The sequence below is a fragment of the Palaemon carinicauda genome, chromosome 39 (assembly GCF_036898095.1).
Source record: "Palaemon carinicauda isolate YSFRI2023 chromosome 39, ASM3689809v2, whole genome shotgun sequence".
Lineage (NCBI taxonomy): Eukaryota > Metazoa > Arthropoda > Malacostraca > Decapoda > Palaemonidae > Palaemon > Palaemon carinicauda.
Window position 1 is genome coordinate 17458698 of NC_090763.1, and position 20215 is coordinate 17478912.

Consider the following 20215-nt stretch of genomic DNA (forward strand, 5'->3'; position numbering starts at 1 on the left):
GCTACCATACTGAGCAACTGCGGTATTCTAATTTATTTACAATAGTTTAAGATAGAAATGTTACTCCATCCTCTTTTTTAGGGGGAAGATGGACAGAAATGTAAACCCATCACTTTAAAGTAGTACAGTAATGCTGTACAGTATATTTCAGATGTTACAGTAGGCTCCTCCATGACCTTTTGTCTATAGTAAGAATTGGAGCCTATCATCTTAAATTTTACTTGGATGATAGGATGTGGATTAGAGTATACGCTCTTGCATCTCTCCAGGTCCAAGTATCCTTACATCCTATGATTTTACACCAGCCAGTATGGTCATAGGAACGTCTTCCCTCCAAAGGATAAGTCTCCAATTAAAGGACAAAGGCTTTTATTCATGCGGAAACAAATTAAAGATTTTAAAATGAACTTGTATTTTTCTAACTATATAAACACGAGTCATTTAAGGTACACATCTCACCTCCTCCACACCACAATGCTTAGGTGATGGTCAAAGTTGATTCTCAGCAAGGTGGCAGAGGCCTGGTTTTGGCTGCCACCCACCAATAAACACCAACACCTCGTTAATTTTAACAGCCGAGTTTCGAGCTTTGCTGAAACCAAACTTGTATTAATGGACGCAGGTTTGTATAGTAAGGAAAAAAACAGTTTCCCTTTATAAATTCTTGATTTTGAGGTTTCTCTGTTTTCATCTCTGTAGTCCATCCTCCTAGGCAAATTTTTTGAGGTCATACATCACTGCACCTTTCATGATGGGTGAATGCTTAGCTTTATTAGTCTTTCTCACTATTTTTTTTGTACTTACAATTGTTTTGTACTGTTCAGGAGTTTGCCCTTGATTATGACTCCCTTTTTTATATATATATACTTTATATTTGTTTGTATTTACCTGAGGGCTCTTACTTGATCCCGTAGGTCCCAGTTCTCTCATTCCTGTTTAATTTACTATCCTGGCTGTAAGTGATTGGTTTGTAGTGAAACCAAATTTTTTTTTTTTTCATGTGTCACTCATAATTCAGATTGCTTCCATTTAACCCCACTGGTGTGTCACAGCATAGGCCAGACTACACAAGAAGTGTTACAGTTTGTGAGGGATAGACATGTTTTTATCACTGAATCATTGGCTGGTTAACATTTTCATTTGATACATGACTTGAGCTATATTTTCAAAAATAGTTTTGTACAAGAAAATTAAGGTTTTGAAAGATACAGTTTTCACTTCTACTCTGCTGGTATGTTAACTGTACAGTACTTGCATACTTGCATGAAATAGATAAATTATTACCTAAAAAAAAAAAACTCGTAGTTCAGGTTCTCATTTAGTGTTAAATCCTTATATCTCACCAAGATGTTCTGAAATCTATGAAACAAATCTGTTGCATAGCCTAGTTATTGATTTAGATCTTATTAACTCACCCATAATTTATGTTCATAAGAGGAGAATATAAAATACAAGTTTTCCTAGCTAATTTACTTGAGAAATACTGTTTTTGGGTAATAAACTGGCGAGTATTCTTGAAATACACTTATGATAATTCTGTAGTACACTTATTTCTAAGTTGACCAGAGACTTTTTTAGGCCATCATGATCTAAATCTTATTTTAGAGTGCTGTATCATACTTGTTTAGACCAAATTAGATGGGACTTCCCAAGCTGTGTTTTGAGCCAGTGTCTGATGTGTAGAAGCATTCCTTGATTTTTTCATGTATTTCCAGTAATGAAGAACTGACTTCAACTGATGAGTTAGTGGGACAATCCTCTTTGAGTATCCCAGGGAATTTCCCTTGAAGCAAGGATTCTAGACCTCGCTCTGTTTATGAATGCTTCACAGGAAGGGGTGGGAGCAAAGCTAGATTTTCTCCATCTGTCAAGGAAATGGACAATGCAAGTATCAACTTTTCATATCAATTGCCTGGAACCTCTAGCTGTGTTCACAGCTCTTCAAGCACATGAGTCACTAGTGTTAGGGAGGTTTATAGTGGTGTTCTCAGGTAACACAACAGTATTAGAAACAGGGAACCAAATCAAAATCCCTGTAAATAATAGAAAAAGTTATTTTGGCATGGATGAATGTAAGAGGAATAGCCCTTCCTTGGTTTATACGTCCTACCAAATCAGTTAAGTAGAAAAACTATTCTTCCAAGCGAATGGACCTGTATTCCATAAGTATGTCTTGAGATTTGGAATTTGTGAGGACTTCAAAAGTAGATGTGTTTTCAAAATCTCTAAAAAAAGAAGATGGAAGTGTTTTGTTGGCCAGTTCAGGATCCTTTAGCCTGGAAAATTGATGCCACATAACAGAACTGGTCAAATATAGATCTCTGCGCCTATTCTCTGTTCAGCTATGGTTAAAAGAGGTGATAAATAAATTCAGGGCATCGATGAATAGCAAGATGACTCGGTTCGTTCCTTATTGGCCTTAAAGACCTTGTTTATGAAAACAATGTGGAAAGTCTCCAAGCAGTTAGATGTAGCACATAAGGGTTTGGATGCACTGCTCTAAAAGAGGTTGTCCGAGAAAATTGGTTTTGCATGGCAACCTTCTCACACACTCCGACAACACAGGCCATATATCTGTAAACAGCTCTGTTTTCAAGGTCTTTTAGATTGACTATTTTAGGTTTGAAAATACACTCTACTAATAAGCTTTATTGATCCATGCTTAATACCATACCCAAGCATCTAGAATTGGATTTATTGGTTTCAAATATTATGGCAGATGTATTTAAGTCCTGTATTACTGAAAATCTCCTGATCAGAGGATTTATTTTGCAATGTAGATATAGTAATGTTACAATATTTAAAAAGGTTCTGGTTTTGAATCTTTAGAAACCATTCTACAGTATTAAAGATTTCGGCAAAAACTTTTCATATTGGCATTATCATTGGCTAAACACATTAGTGAACTACAAGCTCTGTCTTGTAAGGTAGGTTTAGAGAGAAAATTATGATCTTGTCTCTTTGCCTGCATTTAGAAATGAGAATGATTTTAAGACAAACAAGTTTTCCAAAATTCTTTCAAATTCCCCATTTGTAAAGGAAGTTAGGATTACATCATAGAATAGATTTCTTTGTTTGTTAAGTGATGTCGGGTGTTATTTGTCCAAATCTGCTTACATAAGGGGTAGTGATCCTAATTTGTTTTGTGGGAGTAGGATTTGAAATTGACATTTGTCCAAAAATTCTGTCTTTTTTTTTGGTTAAAATGTTGGTTACAGAGGCTCGCAAGAAGTTGCATCCAAGTCAGATGAAAGACTTAAGAGTTAGTTAAGAGTTAGAGAACATGGTATAAGCAGTGGAACTACATAGCAAAATTTTAGTTGGAATTATTCTTTGCTCCGTGATGCACCAAATTATTATTCACTAAAAGTTATCTAAAAGAATCCTGATTTGCTTATCAAGATTGCTGGTCTTCAGGTATTCTAGTACCTGGTGGGGATGTTTACTAGAAGTAGGTTTCTTTTAGTGTTATTGTTTTGGGAATTTGATTTATCCTATGTTCATGTGTTCCTTTTTGGAATACACAGTACAGTATTGGGTAAAATGTAGAGATAATTAGGTGATTAAGAGGTATTTAGGATCAATTTAGAGAATCACGTTATAACAGTTATAATAATTTGGTACCAAAGTAACATACTAAGAGGCGAGTCTAGTGTATAAAATTAGTATTATTTTGAGACTAAATTGCCTATATCTTTCCTTCATTGGCAACCATCAGGGTGTGGGAGTCCGCAATTTGAACTTGAGGAGGGAATATTAATGATAGAATTTGTTATTTTTATTCACACTTAAGGTTCATATGCATGTCCTCCATGCCCCCTACTATCTACAGTAATTATGTCAGGGGCATAGAATATTAGTTTAGCCCCAAGACTGAAAACAAGTTAGGTCCTAGCTAGCTATTCTGTGGTTGCTGCTATTAATCCTTAAATGGCTCATTACTGAGTGAGAGGTTTGAGCCTCTTGAAGGGAAATACAGAAATACTGTATTGAGTTATTTTATTGGTATTGGCAACATTGATATAAGTTAGCTTCAAGAAGGAAGTAATATGAATATTATGGGAGTATAGAAATAATTTTTATTAGCTAAACTCCATTTATACTGTATATGCACAATATGGCTCAGTAATGATTTATTGAGTAAATGGTAATGCAGTAATGAAAATTTCAATACTGTACTGAAATATATTTCCTTTTTTTAGGATAGTTTTTCTATTAAAAGTAATGTTAGGATGTAATACTGTAGTTTTTGGACATATTTTCTAAAATTGAAGTGTTTTTTTCCCAGGAGGCAACATGCAAGCATCTGTTCGTAGAATCTCTGACCCATTACGTTGCCAACACCTGTGGGATGCCATCACAACTATACGTAACCATAAACAGCTCCCGTCCTTTGACAGGATTAGGCGTTACATGAGTCGGATGCATAATATGGAATCAGGTAAGAAAATTGAAAGCTAGAAATTTGCATAACCTTATTGTAGTGTTCTTGTTTACTTTTGCAGGGTTTTAAATTGTTATTACAATAAGTTTTCATAAGTCAGAACCCTCTTTGTTGGAAAACTCCCTAAGTGAGTATATAGACCTGCCTTGTAAACAATATTCTATTGTAAAGTTTTTGGGAATGTCACTACTATCACCCCAAGCTTTAGACTATTCCAGGGTGTCCAAAGATGTAATAGTGATTTGGAGCACTGTGACTTTGGACACTGTTTTGAGTATCATCGTATTTGCTCCTGTATCATGCTATCACACATGCCAACCTTAAAAATTTACCTTCAACATAATGTATGAATTCATCATGTGTCCATCATATTATTTAAGTTCCATTTGTTCCTTCATGAAAACGAACCATGACTTTAGCAGGGCTGAAACAACCGCTAAAAATTCACAGATAGTTATAACTACCAAGAGGTGGTATTAGGAAAGCCTCATCCTCCTGTCAGTCAGCAAGATTAGCACTTTTTACTTGGCCACAAGTGGAATGGACATACTATTTTTGTCTCAAATTCTTTTCCCTTGTTTTGGAATAAATGGAAAATTCCAAGGATATGTAATTTTGTCTGGGTAAAGCCAGTAACAAGTGTGGAAGGTTTGATGTCCAAACCTGCCATTGATGTTCATCATCTTTTTGCCCTTAACATGGGGCATGACCTCCCAGTCACATCGGTGGTTGGAAGCCTAAATGGTAACCTCCTCTGCAGTGGTGTTTACCCGAGATTGTACAGCAACAATGATGACCTGAACCTTTGGAAGCTGGCTTCTCTTGGGCGTTGCTAGTGCTCCGTCAGCAAAGGGAGATTTTGGCCGCTGCCAGCACTTGTGAGGCTGCCCCTGTGGTAATGATCCTGACTCCTGATACACCTGTGGAGGCACTGGAGGGCATGACACCTGGTGGTGTGATCTTGGCAGCTTTTGAAGGGCCCCCTGTGGCCTCTTCGTCCATGGGAGCTTCATCATTGGTTTCCAAGACCTAAGCTGGGAATAAATCTGGCAAAGAGAAGAAGGGCACTCTCTTCTCCCACTCTTTCTAGTTTTTGCTAGATTCTTCCGACGCAGCTGCTTCCAAGAAGTCATCATCTAAGAAGTCCAGTTAGACCGACCGATATGAGTCATGAGATTTTGACCCGTCACTCTTTGTTACGATCTTAGAATCGTTATAAGATTTTTTAATCTCTGAGCTTAGAGTATTCGACAATAACAAAGAAAAAATATGAAATTAATATAAGTAACTCTCACAAAAACACACACGTTAATTTTGTTTATTTTACCGTGTGACAAATTAAATTAATAAAAAATATTAGTAGATAGGAGAGGAACAGTCAGGAAAGTAGAACAATACTTAATAGAATGTTGAGTTTTTTTCAGCTGCTGAGATAATACTGATACGGAAGGAGGCTTTAGTCTTTGGCAGCTGAAGTTCAGATGAAGCTAGCATAATAACTTCGGACTCGAAGACATTACAGAAGGGGTGATGTCAAGATGGGATAGCAAATGTCTTATCCCAGAATTTGGTGATAGTGCAAAAGGAAGACCAGGCTGCAGGCAGTGTTGACTACTTCTCGCCACAAGCATGGAGGACTGGCTGCTGCAATTTGTCCCTTTGTCTTGGCTGTGACAAGATTTTGGAGATAGGTGTTTGTTGTCAGAAGATGTCATTACAGAAGGGGTGATGTCAAGATGGGATAGCAAATGTCTTATCCCAGAATTTGGTGATAGTGCAAAAGGAAGACCAGGCTGCAGGCAGTGTTGACTACTTCTCGCCACAAGCATGGAGGACTGGCTGCTGCAATTTGTCCCTTTGTTTTGGCTGTGACAAGATTTTGGAGATAGGTGTTTGTTGTCAGAAGATGTCAGAATCTGGCTCTGCCCAATTTCTGCTGTTCTTTCTTTTCCTTATCTTGTCTAGACATAGTTCCTATCTTTTCCTATATCTTTTAGACAGTCTCTTCTAGAAGTTTATATATTCATGTATGGGTGGAGCTAATTACAATGAGTGATAGACATTTCCATGTTAAGAGTTATTTTATATTCTGCATCTTAATTGGTTTCCTTAAAAGCACCCACTTTTGTCAGGCCATAGAAGCTTTTATAACAAATTTCTGGTGCAATCTGGCCCGTATGTTCCGCCATAACAGAAGCATGGCATGTGACGATCCATGATGACATTTTCCATTAAGAGGGATTTCCCTGGAGGCTCAAAATGCTTACTACAGTAATGAGAAAGAGAACATCTTTGTCCAAATACTAGATAATTTCCTTCTCGTTTCAGGCACTCTTCATTGAGCCTTGGTTTTGTAACTAAATTGCTGTCGAAAATAAGGTGGTGACATCTTTAACTAAATACTAGCTGAATCTCTTGCTGTTGCTTACAGTCTTAGAAAAGATACATTTTTTATTTTAATATATTCCTTCAATATTATTGCATCTACCCATGACACTCTCCTCATACATAAGAGACTGTGCTCTATCAAGAAATGACCTAACTAAGAGAGGTGACTCGATATGTGGTACACTCCTGTTATAGGTGTTCATTCTCGTGCCTAATTGAGTGTGCCCACTGTTGGTTAGAATGAAGGTCGTTTCCCTTATTTTCTTCCTTCTCCTGGACACTCGAGGAACACCTCGGATCCTTTGAGATACTTCAGTATCAGAGGGAGGAGGGTTGACTCATGATGAGGTTCCATCGCATATGCACAACAGAAAATTAGGTGTGAGAAGGACCAGCGACCAGTCTCCTTACTTGTACGAGCAATGAGACATATCCTTGTTTCTTAAATAGGATCGGTATTACAATCTTCAGTTTCTTTGTGGTTATTTGCCCCGAGAACGATCTTCTCATAGTCAGTTACTGCTGATCGATTGCTTCATGATCAATTACTGCATGATCGGTTACTACATAATAGGTCACCTCATGATCCTTTTCTTCATTACTCTTGGGTCAGTAAAGACACTTCCACACACTAGCACAGTAGGGAGTGTGATCACCTGTCACCTGCTCTTTTCCCCACGTGACCCTTTTTGCGTTACTGTTAACGGTAACAGCTGACCACCCAGGATTGCTTTCAGAGCTCCTATGACCACTTGAGATGTCCCATCTCATATGAACAATCAGTAACAAAAGGCCATTCACCTCCTGGTATTCAATAGAAAGATTATTGAAAGCAGAAACTTGAACATTATGGACCATATTTAATACATTCAACCAAGCTTTAGGGATATGATTATAAAACGTTAAATGTAAACTTGAAAAAGTTCTTTCTGATGCGTATCCTTTTAATTTTAAGTTTGTTTTCAGGAATCCCCTGACAATAGGAAGCATTTTCAGATTCACACACTAACAGAGTTGATTCAGTATTGTATACAGTATTTGTATAATTGTCCCAGATGTAATAGAGAAACTTATGTCGGTTGCTCAAACCTATTCGGTCATCGAACTGGATATACATTTACTATAAATAAATATTTTCCTCCCTCTATAATCACACTTATGCATGCAGGCATAAACAGACATGAGTGGAAGGACATGCTGAGGCCTTTGTCCTTGAGTGGACTAGATATGGTTGATGATGATAACGATGATATGTATATAAAGAGAGATATGAGTCATGTATTATTTCCTGATCTTTTGTTTTTTAATTTTATGAATGAATTATGTGAATTATAAATGTGTATTTGTAGAGATAACAAAATATGAAATGTTGTTGTAGATTATACATTAGTTTATCTGATCTTGTATTTGGAGAGAGAAAGAGCTAAAATAAATAGAAAACATGCACATTCTAGTTTATTGTCTTGCTTTTTACACATCATCATTATCATCTCCTACGCCTATTGTCGCAAAGGGCCTCAGTTAGATTTTACCAGTCATCTCTATCTAGAGCTTATAAATCAATACATCTCCATTCATCATCTCCTACTTCACACTTCGTAGTCCTCAGCCATGTAGGCCTGGGTTTTCCAACTCTTCTAATGCTTTGTGGAGCTCAGTTGAAAATTTGTGAGCTAATCTCTCTTGGGGAGTGCAAAGAGCATGCCCAAACCATATCCATCTACCTCTCACCATGGTCTGATCCACATTTGGCAATTGAGTAATCTCTTATAGCTTAATTTCTAATCCTGTCCTGCCATTTAACTCCCAATATTCTTCTGAGGGTTTTGTTGTAACACCGATCTCACTAAACTGATATATAATCTGATTTTTATATGCAATTTCAGCCAATTTGATTTCTAAATTCTACTTAACGTAGCCATTGTCTGATTTGCTTTTTTCAATCTTTCATTAAGCTTAAATTCTAAAGATCCTTTATTAAGATCATAGTTCCTGAATATTTAAATGATTCCACCTCCTTCCAATGATTTTTCATCTTCCGTTGTATATTCTGTTCTCGTCATCGGTCCTTCTTCTATTTATCTTGAGCCCAACCTCCTGTGATATTTCATGCATTCTGGTAAGCAAGCTTTGCAAGTCCTGTGGCATTTTGCTAATAATGACAGCGTCATCAGCATACTCTAGGGCAACCAATTTCCTGTTACTAATCTAGTCCAATCCATCTCTGCCATCCCCAACTGTTCTATGCATTGCAAAATCCATGAGGAGGACCGAACTCGGTTAAGTCCCTCGTCAGGCTGGGAGGAACATAGAGAGGAGAGGTCCCCTTTTTTGTTTCATTTGTTTGATGTCGGCTACCCCCCAAAATTGAGGGAAGGGCCTTGGTATATGTATGTATGTAGGGTAAATAAGATACGTGATAACACATTCCCTTGGAGTACTGTTCACTGGAGAAATTCATTTGATAGGACTCCATTAAAATTAACTTTGCACTTGCTATGGTCATGAACAGACTTAATCAAATTTACATATTTAAAAGGAACTCCATAGTAATGCAGGACTCTCCACAAAATGGGCTGGTGCACACTATCAAAGGCTTTTTCATAGTCCACAAATGCCATCAAAAGTGGATTTCTATATTCTACATATTGCTGTACCACATGTCTTAAAATTAAAATTTGGTCAGTACAACTTCTACCTTTTCTAAATCCTGCTTGTTCATCTCTCAACTTTTCATCAATCTTTCTCTCTTGTCTTTTTATAATAAGCATATTATATATTTTCATGACAACTGAAGTAAGTGTGATGCCTCTGTAATTATTACTCAGTCAGATCAGTGACTCCAAGAATACTTTCTAGATTATTTTGTAGAATATGGTGTGAAGAAGCAAAACCTGATGAATGGGACATTTTAGTATTTGGGGGATGTTATTTAAAAAAAAAAAAAAACCTTTATGCTTGTAAGGGTTAATGAATGCTCCAGTATTTCTGGCTCATGAATATCCTTTGTATGAAATAACTTTCAGTGGAGTCTTTTTGAAGTGGAATTTTGTTTATTGTTTATGTAAACCCTTATGAATATCTGTTATTTAGTACAGTATTTTATTTTTTTTAAATATTTAACTTAGCCGGTGAATATATAATAGCTGCAACTCTGCGGCTCGACAGAAAACACACTAAAAAAAACTCGCGAGCGATCGCTATGAAGGTTGCGGGTGTGCCCACCAGCGCCAACTGTCGGCCAGATACCACTCTTGTATGTAAACAAAACCTTCAATTCTTCTCTGTCGACGTTGACGACAAGACGTATTCATACTCGCTGTAGAACCTGGAGTTTTCTTAACATATTTGGTGAAGTACTTCATTTTGGTTTGAGCTTTCGCAATACAGGTGTTTTATCTTCAACTTAAATCTTGAACTCGTTTTTGGATAGATTTAATTTTTGATGACTTTGGATTGTTTTTTGGACTTTCCTTGACTTTTAAATGGCCGACCCTTCCCTCAGTACGGAAGTGTGTTTAGGCTTTTAGCAATTATCTTATCACGTTATAAATTAATTATAGATTTTCCTCTATATATTTTATATCTCAACCGCCTTTATTAGGCCTCTTCGATTAGCTTTCCATTTATAATAAACATCAAAATAAATTTTAATGATTTGTTTATATGCGACCTTTCCTGAGAGTAGGCGGTCCTAACTTGGAAACCGAAGTTAAACAACGTTGAGCCCTTTCAATCGTAAATAGCTTTTAAAGAGCTAATGATTTAAAACTTATTAAATGAATATTTTTTAATAGATATTTTATGAAAGATTTACTTTGAATAGTCTTCGTACTGTTTCAAAGATGAACTAACGTTTAGTTTATTTATGCTACGCAGTTTGCGCTCTATCGTTACGATAGAGAGAGAGAGTATCACGGTTTCACTTTGCAGAAAGAGTAAATCGATTCTGACGTTTTGTTCATTCTTCTTTCAAAGCTTAAATGTTTTAAATTCTATTTTAAAGCAACTTTTTAATTGAAAAACCTTTCAGTTTTTTTCCTTTGGTCAAATAACCTGTTTTTTTTGACGAAACGTAAGTGGGCTCTTCTCTTAGGTGCGAAATCAAGAGAGAGAGAGAGAGATAGAGACGGAGGGAGAGAGAGGAGAGAAAACGTTCCGATCTTTATCTCGTCCCAAGCGGGTAACGTTGTTCTCGAGTTACTCTCGTCCCTAGTCTCTGTACGGGGAGAAAGGATAAAACGTTTTTAGTTTTTTATTCTCGTCCCAAGGCAATGTACGGTGAGAGATTGAAAACGTAGTTTTGAATGAACTAGTGTTTAGTCTCTTCCCCAGCCACTGATTTTTTTTTTTATCTTAAAATATGTTTACTGTTTTTTGCTGGTATTAATGTGCTTACATTATACGACTGATTTCGCAATTACAACCTTTTGATGAGGGTAGAATTGCGTGCTTCAGGTAGAAATCAGTTTTATTCATACCTAATGTGAATTGTTAAAAAATTCGATTTCAGTGAAATAAGTGCAAAACAGAAAATCGTAGTGATAAAGTGATATTGCGCAAAGTGTTATCAGTGTTGCGACCGAGGGTTCGTCTGTTCGTGCCTGTCGTTCGCCTAGTCCGGGACCTCTTGCAAGCTCCCAAGCCCAGGGGAGAAGTAATGTCGTACGACTTATGGGTTCGAGAGGCCTTGATCAGCGAACAGACGTTCCCTCTATGGTATCGGGTGTATCTTACCAAGATCACCCCTACCATAAGGCGAGAGAGACGATTTTCTCCTCGTCATCCGAAGGCTTTTCGCATAAGAAACCGTGGAACAAGGTTTCGAGGCCCTTTAAGCGAAAGTCAGTCCTTTCAGGACAGGTCCAGCGTCCTGGTTTTAACCATTAGGACAGCTCTGACCCTATGCAGTCATCGGAAGACTGCTCGCCGCCTAACAAAAGCGTAACACAGACTCCGAGAGTCTTTTTGTAGGCAAGGTTTTGCGGTCACAGACGTTACCCTCGTCTCTTACCGCAACCATTCCCGTTGATCCTAAATGGGTTGTACGGCAAGACATGCAGAATAAGCTTGCCTCCCTTATGGAAGACTATTCTGCCGATAAGTCCGTTGAGCCTAGCCGTTTATCTCATCGAGATCCTGGCCTTCAGCCACCCTAACGTTCCTTTGTGCGTCCTGTTGACGTTGGCGTAGCCAAGTCACGTCAGTCAGGTTGTTTAGATCCACACTCGATGCGGTCTCGTGTGGATTTTCAGCCACATTTGGACGTTAGGCCACTTGCTGATGCTCCTGTTGACGTTCAGGACGTTCGCTAACAATCGGAGTTGACTTGTTTTGACGCTGAGCGTCAACCTCCGCATTCTAGAGTTGTTTTGACTGCTCAGTCTAGGCGGTCAAAGCAGTCTCGAGTGGACGCTGTGCGTCCTCACGCACCTGTTGTTGTTGACAGTTCACAGACTGTCAAGCAGTTACATGACGTTGCGTCCTGGTCTCACGCACCTGTTGTTGTTGACAGTTCACAGACTGTCAAGCAGTTACATGACGTTGCGTCCTGGTCCGCTACTAATGCACCAGTGCGTGTGGACTCTGCTTGTAAAGCATTGCCACCACGGTAGGTCTCTCCCTTGCTTGAGACTCGGCTATTATCGGACAAGGTTCCTTCAGATGAGGAAGTTGCTGTTCCCCCTCCTACTGATATTCCCTTGAGGACTCTGTCAGACGGAGAGGAGCCTAAAGCTGCTTAGCCCTCTATGGACTTTAAATAAATCATGCTGATTTTTAAGGATCTTTGTCCGGATCTTTTTGTAACTGCTGCTCCTCGTTCGCTTAAACGTCAGAGCTTACACTAGGCCTAGCTACTTCGAAGCCGTTGTTTTATAAGCTAGTGCTCTCTCGCTCTTCTAAGAGAGCTTTACGTTTGCTAGGCGACTGGTTTATCACCAGGAGGAGTTTGGGGGAGACAGCCTTTGCTTTCCCTTCTTTTAAACTGGCTTATAGAGCGAGAGTCTGATATGACACGAGAGAAGTTCTTGGCTTGGGAGTTCCTGCCTCTGCCCAGATAGACTTCTCAAACCTCATAGACTCTCCCTGGCGCCTGGCCATGAGACGCTCCAAGATTTTACAGGTCGACTTCACAGCTATTTTCGAGCCTTTGAAGTTTTGCTGTACAATTATGTCATGCATAAACAAGGCTTTCAGGGATGGCTCCAATGATCTGACAGCCACGTTCTCTGCAGGAACAAGTCCCTCAGGGATGGCTCCATGATTTGGCAGCCATGTTCACTGCAGGAGTACGTAAGAGGCAAGTGCGCTCAATGTGTTCATTGTCAAGACAAACTTCACGATGAAGTCTACCAGGCTGTCTTGACAGCATTTATGGAAGGCGACTGGATGGTCTCTCTCGACCTTCAGGAGGCATACTTCCACATTCCTATACACCCGGATTCCCAACCGTTTCTGAGGTTGGTTTACAGGAATGTGGGGTACCAGTTTCGAGCCCTGTGCTTTGGCCTCAGTCCTGCGCCTCTCGTGTTTACGAGGCTCATGAGGAATGTGGCAAAATCCCTCCATCTATCGGGGATCCGAGCCTCCCTGTACTTGGACGACTGGCTTCTCAGAGCATCGTCCAGTCTTCACTGTCTGCAGGATCTACATTGGACGTTGAGTCTGGCCAGGGAGTTGGGACTTTTGGTCAACCTAAAAGTCCCAACTGATCCCATCCCAGATTATTCTATATTTGGGGATGGAGATTCGCAGTCAAGCCCTGCTCGAAGTCCAACTAATGCTGAAACGAAACGTTTATTCAGTCAGGAGTTGGAACAGTCTCGTAGGGACTCTCTCATCCCTGGAGCAGTTTGTCTCACTAGGGAGACTACACCTTCTGCCTCTCCGGTTCCATCTAGCCTTTCACTGGAACTAGGACAAGACATTAGAGACGGTATCATTCCCAGTCTCCGAACCAGTAAAGGCATGCCTGAAATGGTTCGACAGCAATATCAGTCTGAGAGAGGGACTATCCATAGCAGTCAAGAACCCAAACCACGTGTTGTCCTCAGACGCGTCGGATTTGGGTTGGGGTGCGACCCTGGACGGTCGGGAATGCTCGGGTCTGTGGACCTCAAGTCAGAAGAGCATGCACATCAACGGCAAGGAGCTATTAGCAGTCCACTTGGCCTTGATGATATTAGAAGGCTTCTTCGAAACTTAGTGGTAGAGGCAACTCAGACAACACCACAACTTTGGCGTACATCTCCAAGCAAGGAGGCACACACTCCTTCACGCTGCTCGAGATCGCAAGGGACCTTCTCTTATGGTCAAGAATTCGAGGCATCTCCCTGTTGACGAGATTCATCCAGGGGGACTTGAACGTCTTGGCAGACTGTCTCAGTCGGAGGGGTCAGGTGATACCCACGGAATGGACCCTCCACAATGACGTGGGCAAGAGTCTTTGGGCTACTTGGGGTCAACCCACCATAGACCTCTTTGCCTCCTCGTTGACCAAAAGGTTTCCAATCTATTGCTCTCCAGTCCTAGATACAGAAGCAATCTACATAGACGCGTTTCTACTGGATTGGTCTTTTCTGGACTTATATGCATTCCCACCATTCAAGATAGTCAACAAGGTACTGCAGAAGTTCGCCTCTCACGAAGGGACAAGGTTGACGTTGGTTGCTACCCTCTGGCCCGCGAGAGAGTGGTGCACCGAGGTACTTCAATGGCTGGTAGACTTTCCAAGAAGTCTTCCTCTAACGGTAGATCTGTTACGTCAGCCCCACGTAAAGAATGTCCATCAAAGCCTTCCTTCAGACTATCGAAAGACTCTCAAGAGCTAGAGGCTTTTCGAAGGAGGCAGCCAGTGCGATTGCAAGAGCTAGGAGAGCTTCTACCATTAGAGTATACCAGTCGAAGTGGGAAGTCTTTCGAGACTGGTGCAAGTCAGCATCTGTGTCCTCGTCCAGTACCTCTGTAGCCCAAATCGCAGATTTTCTTTTACATCTGAGAAAGGTTCACTCCCTTTCAGCTCCCACGATTAAGGACTACAGGAGCATGTTGGCTTCGGTCTTTCGACATAGAGGCTTAGATCTTTCCAACAATAAAGATCTCCAAGATCTCCTTAAGTCTTTCGAGACCTCTAAGGAACTTCGTTTGGCAACTCCTGGATGGAACTTAGACGTGGTCCTAAGGTTCCTAATGTCAGACAGGTTTGAGCCATTACATTCAGCCTCCCTGAAGGATCTCACCCTCAAGACACTTTTCCTAGTGTGCTTGGCTTAGGCCTAAAGGGTCAATGAACTTCATGCCTTCAGTAAGAACATCGGCTTTTCTTCAGAAAAAAGCCACTTGTTCACTTCAACTTGGTTTCCTGGCCAAAAATGAACTGCCTTCTCGTCCTTGGCCTAAATCTTTTGATATTCCTTGCTTATCAGAGATCGTAGGCAACGAACTGGAAAGAGTATTATGTCCTGTTAGAGCTCTTAAGTTCGATTTAGCTCGTACTAAGTCATTACGAGGGAAATCTGAGGCATTATGGTTCTCAGTTAAGAAACCTTCATTGCCTATGTCAAAGAATGCTTTGTCATATTTTATCAGATTTTTTTAATACGAGAAGCTCATTCTCACTTGAATGAGAAAGACCGATGTTTGCTTAAGGTTAAGACGCACGAAGTTAGAGATATAGCAACCTCCGTGGCCTTCAAGCAAAATAAATCTCTGCAAAGTATTATGGACGCGACTTTTTGGAGAAGCAAGTCAGTGTTCGCGTCATTTTACTTAAAAGATGTCCAGACTCTTTACGAGGACTGCTACACACTGGGTCCATTCGTTGCAGCGAGTGCAGTAGTGGGTGAGGGTTCTACCACTACACTTCCCTAATTTCAATATCCTTTTAATCTGTCTCTTGAAATGTTTTTAATATTGTTTTATGGGTTGTTCGGAAGGCTAAGAAGCCTTTCGCATCCTGGTTGATTTGGCGGGTGGTCAAAGTCATTTCTTGAGAGCGCCCAGATTAGGGGTTTGATGAGGTCCTGTTGTATGGGTTGCAACCCTTGATACTTCAGCTCCTGGGAGTCTTTCAGCATCCTAAGAGGATCGCTGGGCTCCGTGAGGAAGACAGACTTACAAGGCAGAGTAATCGTCTAAGTCAACTTCCTTACCAGGTACCTATATATTTTGGTTTTGTTATATTGATAACTGTCAAAATGAAAAAACTCTTAGCTTATACGCTGTAAACATAATTAACTCTGGTCTCTACCCACCTCCTTGGGTGTGAATCAGCTATTATATATTCACTGGCTAAGTTAAATATTTAAAAATGATATTTTAATTATAAAATAAATTTTTGAATATACTTACCCGGTGAATATATAAATTAAATGACCCTCCCTTCCTCCCCAATAGAGACGCAGCAGGACGAGAAGAATTGAAGGTTTTGTTTACATACAAGAGTGGTATCTGGCCGACAGTTGGCGCTGGTGGGCACACCCGCAACCTTCATAGCGATCGCTCGCGAGTTTTTTTGAGTGTGTTTTCTGTCGAGCCGCAGAGTTGCAGCTATTATATATTCACCGGGTAAGTATATTCAAAAATTTATTTTATAATTAAAATATCATATTTCTTCATTTTTGCCAGATGAAGTTGAAAAACATCTAGAAGAATGTGCATCCGACAACCTCATCGCTGTTACACGTAAAGTTGGCCAAAAGGGCTCAAAAGTTGGCATAGAGCAAGAAGGATTCAGATTGCCGACACCTCCTGTAAGTTTTAGCATTTGTTTGTACCTACATGGCAAAAATTTAAAGTAATTGTTTTTATGAACCTCCCATGGTGTTTATACTGCTTTCATCTCTAGAAGATAGAATGTTGACATTACTACTAGAAATTAGGAAATTTTCCTGTTTTCCTTCCATATAATACATTATTGCCTGTAGTAAAGCAATGAGACCAGCATCTAACAACAATAACATGCATCACATGTCAGATAGGTTCCTCAGTGTAAAAGGCCACATGTAACAACAACAGTGTGTGCTCTCATCAAATGTCAGTTTTTTCCCTTTTCTACTGATTTTAGTGTTTTTAAGATATCTTCTCCGGATTTGATATTAATTGCTGCGCATTTGTACTTAAGAATTGCTTTTGGATGATCAGGAACCACTTTGTGTATCTTGTGCCTAGCGACAATTTTTTAATTAAAAGTTTCCAAATCAATTTAGTCCTCTCTGTTCCTCTCTATGTATTATGATTTATGATCATATTAAAGTTTAAAGCTTTAAAATAGTTTACTTTTAGTTCAGTGGTAAACTGTAGAAGGGTAGGCTACATGCTTATAGAGTAGAAGATGATGGTAATGCCACTCTAGCATTGGAGTTTGCTATACCTTTCTAAATTAATTTCAGTAGTCTTGAGCTTATTACGAGATAACATTATTAGTTTCTTCAGTGGAAGGTCACAAGGTCATTAATATTTAGATTCTTGGTAATATATCAAGCTTAGCCTGCCCTGTTTCAAACCCTAGCCTGACTCCTAGTGGTTTTAGTTCACCATTCAGTAAGGGTTTTGATGGTATACCCCATTTTGCAGATTCAAAATCCCCATGCAGTGCCTTGAATTTTTTAATTACTTTAAACCCTCCTTTCTACCGTGAAATCCTAGCTCTCCCACATTTCTAGCCATCTTTAAGATGCCTAGAATTTGTGAGGCAGAAGACAGATGGTAGACTGAATCCTTTATATCCCTCTTCTCATTAAAGTGCCCCTAAGTAACTGCTTATCCCCTTTTTGCTGCGATTGTAGTCTTCATATCTCTTGCAGTAGGGAAATGGATTTTAAAAGGGATAATCTTTATTAATTTGTTGGTTTTGAACATATAAGGGAAATCAAAGAATGGGAAATGAAGCCATCAGTGGATTTGTATTTAAATCTCAGAATTTCCATGCAACCTACAATCTTTTTGTCACTTTTCTAACAGCTTATTTGGTTACCTCTGTAGAGCTAGCCTATGTGTTATCGAGAATTCCTACAGCTATTTTTACATAAAGAAATATTTTAAAGAGTTATAGAATTGTATTTAAATCTTATAGTTTGTATTTTATTTTATGTACAAATCGCTGAAGGAATTGCAGATAAATATCTTGGGTAACTCACTTGACAGGAAGATCAGCTTATTGGAAAAAAATAAAATCTTGTAAATTATAAGGTAAACTAAGGAATAAAATATCGGATTTTAAACAAATATTTTTTGTAAAAAGTTTTATAAATTTGGTACTCAAGTAAACTTGCTTGTTATCTGTATCAAGATCAGTTAATTTTAAATAATGGATGGTAGAGAGTTGAAAGGCAGTGAGCTGATGCTGGACCTGAAAAATGTTGAGCATGTGAGCCATCTTTCAAAGCATCTTGTTCGTGTCTTGGGGGACTTAATGTATGCTTCAATTTAGATTTTGATATGTCCTTGTCCTTAGCTATCCCATTCTGGTATTTTATACTTTAGTTGAAATTGCAGTACTTTGATGATATTTTATCATGAATAGCTTTACTGTAATACAATAATATAAATTTTATTGAAGTTCTGTTATATTAGAGTAATAGCCAGATAGTCACATTGCCAAGTCATGGAGTTTGTCTGGGGTGACTGTACCATAAAATTTATTTGGTGTTTCTTCCAAGAATGCTTTATTTTTAAAATAGATTATAATTGTAGCCTTTATTTTAGGATGAACCAGATAGACATGACTGGTATTGTTTTGAATGCCACAAAGGTGGGGAGGTTGTTTGCTGTTCCAAATGTTACCGTGTTTATCATGAAAATTGCATCAATGTTGAAGACCATCCATATGACAATGAAGCCTTTGTTTGTGGTATTTGTAAGGTAAGTTCTAGAAATACTGAAACATTTGTAAAAAATAGATTGTTAAAATTGCCATAAAAATTTCATGTTTATCTTATAGATTACCCAGTAATTATCTAATTTTACATTTTGCAGTTATTTTCATTTTTAGTATCGCATTACAAAACAAATAAAAAGTAATTCTTAGAAGTGCTGATGTATTTATTATGAATTCTATTAAACTTAGTCCTAAAATTAAGCAATACCAGATCTTTAGGAAAATGTACAGAATAATATATCTGATTATATTCTATTGTGCTTCTTGCAGAAAAGATTGTATCAGAGAAGTATTAAGAGCCGTATAAGTAGGGACGATTTGAATATGCTTTTAGCCTTTACTGTGGGTCGTTTAAGAGAAAGAGTAAGTACCATGTCTTGTATTCTTTAATGAAGCTACTTGAGATTAAAATGGCATTCATTATTTTTGATATATTGCATTATTGTGAAATGAGGTATATACAAGTTATATATTTTATATGTCATTGTTCTTTAATTTGCTTAAATTTTACCACCAATATCACATGCCAGAGCTTTTTTCTAAGATGATTTCCTTAGATGGTTGTTTCCTCCTCCCAGTTGCCGGTCAACATTATGGAAAGAGTGATTCCTGCGCCATCCCAAAAACCTGGTGTATTTCTTAGTGATCGTGCTGCAGCAACTAGTCACCAGTCGCTCATTCGTTCCGATCAACTCAGCCGTGTATCTGCGTCAGAGCCTTGGAGAGCACAGCTTTTGCTCCATCATCAGATGGACCTTAATACAATGGGTCAAAAAACTGCCGATTGCCGTTATAAGTCAATATACGACTTTGAAATTGATGCCCTGACTATTGTCCATAATGTAGTTATTTATCAAGGAGGTAAGGATAAGATTTGATTTTTGTTATTTTTTAAGAATTTTGTTATAGGCCTTCGATATTATGTATCCTAATTAACTTTTGAGAGGGTAACATGAAGAACTAAATTCATTTTCTGGAAAGATATTTTCATTTTTCAATATTAAACTTACCCGATAATCATGTAGCTGTCAACTCCGTTGCCCGACAGAATTCTACGGAAGGGATACGCCAGCGATCGCTATACAAGAGGGGGGTGTACTCACAAGCGCCACCTGTGGCCAGGTACTGCAGTACTTCTTGTTGACACCACCTCAATTTTTCCTCTGTCGTGCTTCCGGCAAGACGTTCATGGATACGCTTATAATTTTGGAGTCTTGTTCACGGTTTTTGGTGAAGTATTGCTGTAAGATTTCAGCTTTCGCTATTCAGGAAGTTTTATTATTAGCTTAGCTAGCTTTTGGAATTAATTTGATTAATTATGGTGACGAAGAGAGTATGAACTCTCTTTCACCTTTAAATGGCCGACCCTTCCCTTAGACGGAAGTGTTGGTGTCTAAGAGAGTATAGACTCTCTTTCTTAATTTTGCTTAACAAAAGTTATAGATGTATTTTTTTTTTTTATCTCTCCGCCTTTTATAGGCCTCTTCGATTAACTTCCTTTTATT

General features: G+C 38.8%; 1 protein-coding gene across 4 annotated transcripts in view; it reads left to right on the forward strand.

Annotated features, from left to right (window-relative positions):
• Positions 1–20215, forward strand: part of LOC137631042 (zinc finger MYND domain-containing protein 11) — a 202189-nt gene that overhangs the window by 87383 nt on the left and 94591 nt on the right. For 3 of the 4 annotated variants that reach the window (XM_068362614.1, XM_068362612.1, XM_068362611.1), the window contains 5 exons: positions 4289–4441; positions 16460–16584; positions 18539–18694; positions 18981–19073; positions 19268–19571. In XM_068362614.1, coding sequence (XP_068218715.1) covers positions 4289–4441; positions 16460–16584; positions 18539–18694; positions 18981–19073; positions 19268–19571 — 831 coding nt within the window. The remainder of the gene's footprint in view (positions 1–4288; positions 4442–16459; positions 16585–18538; positions 18695–18980; positions 19074–19267; positions 19572–20215) is intronic. The other variant, XM_068362613.1, reaches the window with a different exon arrangement.